This window comes from Natator depressus, chromosome 13 (assembly GCF_965152275.1).
Source record: "Natator depressus isolate rNatDep1 chromosome 13, rNatDep2.hap1, whole genome shotgun sequence".
Taxonomy (NCBI): domain Eukaryota; kingdom Metazoa; phylum Chordata; order Testudines; family Cheloniidae; genus Natator; species Natator depressus.
The window spans coordinates 28,112,279-28,120,939 of record NC_134246.1 but is presented as its reverse complement, the minus strand read 5'-3'; the positions used below and the strand labels follow the sequence as shown (position 1 = coordinate 28,120,939).

Here is an 8,661-nt window from a genome sequence, read left to right as displayed (position 1 = left end):
ATCCCTGGAGCAACCAGGAAGAGGCAGTGAGTGTATTGCATGACAGCAGCCTTCTCTCTGTAGAGGGCAGCCTTAAGGGGCCTGTGAGCTCCCCCAACAGCGCTGATCAGCCTTTAACAGCATGCACAAAATGCCTTCCCATGGCACATGAAAGCGCTGCAGTAGTTTGGTAAAATACCACTACCTCCCGCGAATGGCTCTTTCCATCCAAACCTAGAGGAATCACATTCCGGTGATGGAGAGTCTCCCATCTCCAGGTTATCCCCATCCACAGCCTCCCGGTGAAAAGGATAATGGCACTAAATTGTATCTGAGGTGAGGCACTAAGGACTGATTAGTTGAAAGCGAGCTCATGAAAAGCAGGTCAGGCTTCGTACTGGGGGATTCAGTGTCTCGAGCTTTGTCTAATTGCTGTGCAATTAGAGCCCACACATTTTCTTGGGTCTGCAATAGGATACGGCCTGTTCTTAGTGATGGTTGGACCCCGCATCACTGGATACACACCAGATGGATATGCACCTGGATGATGGTCTAACCCCCTCCCAAGCCTGAAAACCAGGCTGGGATTCTCCTGGTAATTCCCCTCTTCTGCTGCTGCTGCCCGGGCGGGAGCCTGGAAGTGCCGGGGCACTGGGAACATGAAAAATGAGGAAACTTTGGCCAGGTGGTTTGTGAACCTCCACGAGGGCTTGGCTGGGGAACCAGGAAGGGCTCCACACTGCTCCTAAATGGCTCCCCTCTCCCAACACATTACCAACTGAGTCTCTGCTGGGACAACCTGCCTGTTACCAGCAGTTAAGGCCCCGTCCACCCCACAAATACCAGGGTTTTTAACCAGTTCTCGTCCGCCTTGGGGACAACAAGCATGGCTGAGTTGTGCACACGCAGCCACTTCAGTCTCAAGCTGTTTTTCTGAGTTCCCACCCAGCCCGATGCCAGAATCCGTTTGCCCCAGGGCATTGTGGGAAGAGTCTGGGCAGCTACCCCAGAGTGCCGCAGCAGGAGACACGCACCGAGAGCGGTGCCGGCAGCATGCGGGGCAGTGCATTCTGGGATGTCCGGCAGGACAGGAAGCGGGGAGTGAGTGGCACTAGTCATGCCAGGCCCTGGGCACACGGCAAAGGAAGAGTGGTGTAGCCTGTACCCAGACTCCAACCCGCTGCCAGCCTCAGCCTTGGGCAAGGGTGAGCTGCGGAAGCATTAGCTAAACACTGAGCAGGTGGGTGCAGACACACAGCATAGCTACAGCCAGCCTGGTACAAACTCAGTCGGAAGCTGTTGTGTCCACCAACAGCTAGGCACCGTGGCAAGGTGAGTAACATTTATTAGTGGAGAGGATTAGCCATACGGTCTCCCTGTGCAATGTTGCCTCGCAGCCCAGTGCAGTGGACCCCTGCTGTGGGAGGAAGCCGCCTCCCCCTCCTGCCTTCTGGAGGCCTCCACAGACAGAGCAGCAGGACTGCATAGTCTGATTGCACCTGACTAGGAATTGAGCATTCCCAAGGCCTGGGCAGTCGCTAACCTTCTAATGCGCCTCAGCCCACTGGCTCCACTTCTGCTCTGGCTCCTCAGGCTGCAAAGACATTTCTGGCTACAGCAGCGCTGCAGACCAAGCACTTCCCATAGGATCATCCTGAGTGGAATCCGCTGGTCGTGTCCATCCCAGCAAAGCAGCTCCCCTCTCTGCAGGACCCTGGAGAAGCGAATGAGGGGCAGGTTGCTCTTTGTGTTCTCTGAAGCTGTGTGTGACCATGAACGGGGCACTCAACCGTTGTCTGGCCAAGGACCACATGGGCAGCCTGCCCAGAGCTCAGGGCTGTGCCCTTCCAGGAAAGCAGACTGCAGTTCTCTTCTGTTTAACGTGGAGGTGCAGCTCACAGAGACGTCAGGTCACAGCACGTGAAGCCCCTTCTTGAGCGAGAATCCGCTCCCTGGATCAAGATGGAGCATCCTGACGTGGACCTGTCACCTTGTGGGCTGGACCTCTCTCAGCCTGTATTATAAATGGGGTTAGCTGCAAGCTGCCCTGGGGAACTCCATGGGCTGCAGGTCCCCTCTGCCTTAGCAGCACTCGGCAAAGCTGAAAAACAGCCAGTCCCACCTGGCTGTGGCCTAGATCCCCCCAAGGAGGAAACCAGGTTAGCAATGGGACTGGCCATTGGAAAGTCCTCTGTAGAGTGTGCCACTGGTGAATGACAGTAGCAGAGGGCATGGTGAGTGTGCTGGCCGTTACGTGGGTCTCCCTGAGATCGCTGTTGTCTTTCTCCAGGGACAGTACCCTAGCCAGCACTGGTTCACGAGGCTCCAGCATTCATTCCGCTCCCCCGCCGAATGACCGTGGCAGTGTTGTGTTGGCAGGGGCACTGACGCAGGCTGCAGGGTGGTGGCCACAGGTGAAAGCATTTTGCCTGTCTCAAGGGAATGTGCAAATGCAAAACTGAGCGACCTGCAGGCGGCTGGGCTGGTAAACGTACTGGCCTGCCTCACACTGGCCGGATTTCTGCAGAACGGGCACCTCCTGGTAAAAGGGCTCACTCTGCACAGACCTGTCCTCCTGCCTGTCTACCAGGCAGCCCTCACACAGGCAGTAGGCTTCCAGCACCCTCCGGGGGTACCGGCGGGGGTCTTCGTTGACCCTGTTGGAAGAAAGCGGATTAATGAGGTCACCTAATAAAATTGTGCGCTGGCCAATGCACTCCAGCTAGGGGTTCGCTGAGCTGTTCGGAAAGGGTTAATAACGCTACTCCTCCCACACCTGCCGTGTGAGGTGCTGCACCAACATTCAGGAGCTGATTGGTGGCGGCTGGGCAGTGTTACATGGAGCTCACAGGAGGGAAACTGAGGCACAGAGTGGGGCAAAATGCCACAGAGTCACTAACCAGCCATAACTAGCTTAGTGCCTGCGGTGCACGGCAGTTCTATCCCCGCTGCCATTTTCAAAACTACCTGAGATAAGAAAATGCCCCTGTGAGCCTGAGCCAGCTGCTGCTGGGTGGAGCCTCCAGCGAGGGGGACGTGGCTGCTGGCGGGGCTCAGAGGTGTTGGTTTGTTTCCTTCTCTGCGGGGTGGCTGACTGGAGTGGAGAGTGCCCCTGGCATGTGTCAAAAGAGGGACACGTTCTAGAAGTGCCCAGGAGAATAATAATTAACCCTGCAGAACCAGCCATCCGCTATCTCCAGGGGATGAGGAGGTTGTAGTTTGACTCAGGAAATGCAGCTCCACATCTGAGAGAGATGGGGGGGGTAGAGGGGGAGGGGTTTCAAGCTCTGGATCCCAGTGACAGTGCCTGAACCCAGAGGTGACCTTTGCTGAGATGCCCTTCACTCCTCTGTCTGCGGCTTACCTGTATGACCACGGGGAGGCGCTCCTGTCCTGGAGGCGGGACAAGGTCTGGCTGACATTCACAGGGCAGGACTTTAGGTCCTGGTCAGGTAAAACATCCTCCCTTTGAGCCAATAAGCTAACTCCAGGAGCAAAAAGGCGGCTGAGCATGGATTCCAGCTCTGCATCGGAGGGCTCCCGGCAGGGAATGTGGGCACCGAACGTCTGACAAAAGGCAAAGCCCAGCAGAATTTGGGCAGCCACTTCCACCTGTGGAACAAACATGGGGAAAGTGACTTCGCTTGGAGAAGCTCCCAGGGATCTGGGGGGCTGAGCAGATAGGAGGGGTCTATTGTACCACCTGAAGGAGCTTTCCATTCCTCGCTGTTTAGGAGCCTTGGAGGAGCTCGGCCATAGTGCTGAGTGAGTTCAGTACCTAAGTAATGGGGGCTATTGCTCCTAAGCCACTTAGGCACTTTTGAAAATGTTACCCCTACTGAGCTGCAGTGAAGAGGCCTGGAGGGGCAGGAAGGAGTGGGTTGCCTTGGCCAGGTCTCTGCTAAGATGAGGCACGCTGTTCTGACCGGGCAGAGAGAGAAGTGGGTGTTCTTTGCCCCCACGCTGCCATCTGCAAATGTGGCCTGTAGTCCTCCTCAGATCATTGTTAAACACATTTAATAGCCCGGGCCCCATGCAGAACCTAGAGGCGCCCGCTCCCAACCTTGGGCCACGCTGACAGCTGGCCAGGTACTCCTGCTCTGGGCTCAGTCCCCATTGCAGACGTGGGGGTGGCTTTACACACGGTAGCTAACTCGTGGTGGCTGGCTGGCTGCCATGATTTTTTTCAGTTTCCCTGACCTTTCCAATGGGCCTCATGGCATTTCATTTGCCTAATGAAACCAGGCAGGTTTCGCCTGGTGGTAGGTTTCTCTCCCGAAGCTCTGCACGGCTCTGGCCGATCTGACCCGACTTGGCAAGTTACAGGCCCAGGCAGTGTCGGCTGGGAGAGAACCCTCACGGGAAGGGGGGCGGGTGCTTCTGGTCCCCCAGGGACCTGACCACGTCAAGGTGCTGACCAAAATAAAACGTAATTGGGGGAGCCGGGGGGAGGGGGGATGAACCCGTTTTACTTAAACCTTAAACAAGTGTCAGGGGAGCGGTTAGGCAAAGATCCCCATGTGGGCCAGGCACTGTGTGTGGTGACTATCAGCCGTACAAGAGCTTGTGCGACACCACCACGTGGATCAATGCACCCTTTCCAGTGCGAATGTCACAAGTAGCAATAAAGGGGGGCAGATGAGCTGTGCTCGGGAGCGGGATTTTCCTTAGCTAAATACGAGTGTCTCAGCCTTTTGTTTCAGAGTAGCTGCAGTGAATCTTTAAGGCGGGGTGGGGGATGTGCTGAGTCTCCAGAGAGGCCTCTTTGCCTGAGCACAGAAAGGGGTTTCCTCCTTTAATACAGGCCTAGAGAGCAGATCAGATAGCACTCAGGGGGGAGTTGCTGCAGGGCATTTCCTTATTGCAGTGCAGTGGGCTGCTCTGGCTCTGAATGGAATTTGCATGTCCAAAGTGTATTTCCTGGAGCGGGAACAGGTTGCAGCTGGCTGGGCAGTTGCATCAATTTCTCTAACCCTGCCCTCTGGGTCCAGTCCTGCCCTCTGTTTAAGCCAATGTGAGTTTTGCATTGACGTCTATTGGAGCAGGATTGGGCACTTCAGGTTTTACAGGCTGGGGGGGGGGGGGGGGGAGTAGGAGGCAAATGAACGCTCGGTTTGGCTAGTGCCCAAGGGATATTGAGAATGTAGCTTGTAGTGGTTCAAGGGCTGCAGCAGGGGGATGAAAGGGAGGGAGGGTCCGTGCATCCTCCCATACCTGGGCTAGTTGCAAGTTGCCCCTCCAATAAGAAGCCGTGTGGTCCAGTAGTGAGGGGACTAGGTCTCAGGAGATGTGGGTTCTAGTCCTGGCTTTGCCGGTGGCCTGCTGGGGAACCTTGGGCAAGTCCCTTCCATGCCACGTGTCTCCGGGGGCTGTTGATCCTGCCCTCCTTTGAGAGCTCCGGGTGCCAGGGCTCTGCAGAGCAAGGTATTATGAAGAGGGTATTAGCCGCAGTCCCTGCACTGCTCAGGAAGCTGTGGGAGGAGTGAGTGCCATCTTCCTTCCTCTCGGTGCAGGATTTCCACAGGGCTCTGTTCTCTTCTGGACAAGCTGCCCATTGACACTAGCAGGAGTCACATGCTTGTGGAGAGGACAAGAGCCCTGTCGGTAATTCCCAGCCTTCTCTGGCTGAGCTGGTACTTGAGGGCAAGTCATCAGATGCTGAAGCTGGCACGTGTCCCTGCCGCAGAAAGACGTGGCTGTTTTCTCAGCTGGCCTTTGCAGTGAGATCCATGGCTGCAGAGCTGAGCTGGGCCCGTCAGTGCTTTCTGTGCCCACTTCACTGAGAAAGAAGCGCGCTAGGTCTTCCTTGGATCTGCCTGCCTGCTTAGCCAACTGGGCAGCAGCCCAGCCCTGTGCAGTCTGCATCCGTTAGCAGGGGAGGTTTCCCACCCCACTCCCTGAGCCCAGAGGGTCACATTGGCTGAATTCACTGAGCTGCTTGAGTTCTGATCTTGAACACTTCATCAGCTGGGCTGCACACGCCTGCTGGTGAATTCCCCTGGGCTTTGCCCACTCGGGCCTCATTTCATTGCTCAAGAAGGCTGCGTAATGGGCTGGATCACCCGCTTCATTTATGAATCAGGTTTGTGCAGCATTTGCTGAGTCATCTGTCTGATCGGCGAAGCGTTGGGCATTACTATACCTGGCTGCCTCACTCTGGGGCCTAGGGAGTGGTGGGCTCACAGCTCAGGCCAGGATTTTGGCTTGTAACCATCACCACGCCTGCACCAAGCCCTGGGCCACGCTGGGGGAAGGGATGCACTGCTAGCAGTTCCGCCTTTCAGATCAGAGCACAGCACACGGAAGACTCCCCGCAAAGGGCAGCTGGCTCCAGCAGAGCAGTTAGCTTATTCTACTCATTTCGAACTACAGGACACAGGAAACAAAGCTGCCACCAGGGCACAGCTCCATCGACCCAGAGAGACAGCCCTGGTGGTTGGTAGCTACTTTAACTGTTTTTTCATAAGCCCCCATCCATAACTACACAAGCAACCAGCAAGGTAGTGCTGCCCCAGCTCCATGCAGTGATTGCTGCTTTGCGGGGGGGAGACTTCCTAAGTCACTAGGCTGCATTGTTTCACCAGCTGATCGCTAATGATCTTATTTTCCAGCTGAGGCAGCCAGGATCCAGCAGCTGTGTGCAAGGGGATCCCTCTGGAGACATAGTTCCTAGGAGCCAACGGTTTAGGCTGAAGTTTCAAAGCAGCCTAAGGGAGTCAGGCACCCAAATCCTGTTGAACGTCAGTGGGAGTTGGGTGACCGAGTCCCATACGGCCCCTCTGAAAACCCCAACTTTAAAGAATGATTGTTTGCATTTGCTGTGTTGTTCTATGTACACTCGCCTCCACACATTTCACCCAGTGTGCTAATTCACACCCACACCATTTACTCTGTGCTCTGTTTCACACCCTGTGCGCTCTTTCACATACATACTGATCCTGTGAACTGTCTCTTCGCACTCAGAGGTAGGCAGGTGAGCAACAGAGAGTGGTGTGTGCTGGTGTAAAAGCTGCAAACAAAACCACACATTTCCACTTCTCATTCCTGTCGTGTCTGAGCTCTGCTAGCATTAGAATTAACAGAGCAATAGTTCGCAACCCAGCCACCCCTGGGAACCCAGCAACCTGCTCTCCCTTAGCCCAGGGGGACAGGGACTGGTCACAGAACTGGGATGAAATTGACACATGACAGATGTTCAGCACACAAAGATAATATCCGGAATGAATGTGAGATCTTCCATGCTGACAGATCACAAAAGGCATCACAAATCTGTACAGGGCTCCCTTTGCCGCCTCACCTTTGGGGTGAAATGCAGCAGAATCGCTCGTTGCCATTCATTTCTTGGGCGGGTGGATCAGGGCACTACAGCAATGGCCAAATGATACCATAGTTGAGGAAAGAAAGTGCAGAAGAATGAAAAATCCCAGGGGAAAGGCCAAGGCTGTCTTAGGTCAGAACGTAACTATCCCCTTTGCAGGGACAGTTGGCACTAAACACCATAAAGAGGCATAAGTCTCCACCTAGTGCCAGCCTCTGATCCCCTCCCGTACACTGAGTAGCACCCTATCTCAGGACAGTCAGTGGGCCGCTCCGGGGCTAAGTGCTGCTCCTCTTAACTGAGGGGGTCAGACCCTGGCTTTTAGTAACTGCCTGATGGGCCTTCCCCTGCTTACACCTGCTACCTGACACAGATGCTCACTCCATGGGCCCTGACCTCTGCCGATAGTGATTCCCCAAAGAGAAAGCTCTGACCTGCAAAGTCAAGGGAGTTTCCCTCTTTCCGATCTTCCCTTGGGGCAGCTTCACTCTCCAGTGCACACTTTTAAGGCTGGATGATTAATAGAGCCTCTGGCATGGGGGAGAGAATGGAGGGCCCAGGACTGAGCGGAGGAGAATATGAGAGATAGGGGGACACACACAGAGCCCCTGCCATAGGGGAGAGAACTGGGGACCCTGGAATGGGTGGAAGAGGAAAGGAGGGGATGGGAGGAAAGGGGGGAATGGGGGCAAAGACAGAGCCCCGATATTGCGGGGAGGGGAGGAACAGGGGATTCTGGACTGGGGGAAGGGGACCACACACAGCCTCAGCAGAGGGGAGGGAGAAAAGGTGGAAATGTGGGAAGGGGAGACACTCTTATTCATAAACACTTACCCCATCCCCTTTGGAGCTGAATTTTAGGGGGCGTGGGAATGGCAGTATAATTTGCAAAGATCTCTGAAGCTACTCACCTTTAGATGCATGGTTGTTTCCACCTTAGTCGATTTCACACAGGAGTGGGGAAGGTTTCTTCTGTCCCTCTGAGAGAAAAGAGGCTGGTAAACAATAGACCAGGAGCACCAGGCCTGTTTGAAGGTGACGCCGCCGGGCCGGCCTGGAATGGGAGGTTCAGAAGGCGAGGAGGCTGGTAAGAAAATCTCTCTGCGTCCTTCCCCTCAGGAACCCTGCCCTCAAACAGGTTCTCACTGCACAGGGAAGCATCAGACACGCCTCCCTCTTCCCAGGTACGTGGCACTGCAACCTGGAACCAGCCATTCCTCAGTAAAAAGAAAAAAGAAAAGGAGTACTTGTGGCACCTTAGAGACTAACCAGTTTATTTGAGCATGAGCTTTCGTGAGCTACAGCTCACTTCATCGGATGCATAGCATATCGTGGAAACTGCAGAAGACATTATATACACACAG

The 8,661-nt window shown here is 54.9% G+C and overlaps 1 protein-coding gene across 1 annotated transcript; it reads right to left on the bottom strand.

Moving 5' to 3' along the window:
- Nucleotides 1-1,359: 1,359 nt before the first annotated feature.
- LOC141997415 (interleukin-17D-like) lies at nucleotides 1,360-8,427 on the bottom strand. Its single transcript, XM_074969779.1, has 3 exons — nucleotides 8,209-8,427; nucleotides 3,344-3,591; nucleotides 1,360-2,636 (listed from the first exon to the last, which is right to left on the bottom strand). Exons 1-3 carry the CDS (start codon nucleotides 8,218-8,220, stop codon nucleotides 2,414-2,416), a joined length of 483 nt encoding a protein of 160 aa, XP_074825880.1. The 5' UTR covers nucleotides 8,221-8,427; the 3' UTR covers nucleotides 1,360-2,413.
- Nucleotides 8,428-8,661: the final 234 nt, after the last annotated feature.

What these genes read in the sequence shown, in the direction of transcription:
- LOC141997415 (XM_074969779.1), bottom strand. An exon ending in GCCTCCCCGTGGTCATACAG is followed by an intron (nt 2,637 to 3,343) that starts GTAAGCCGCAGA and finishes TTCTTCCAACAG; the next exon opens with GGTCAACGAAGACCCCCGCC.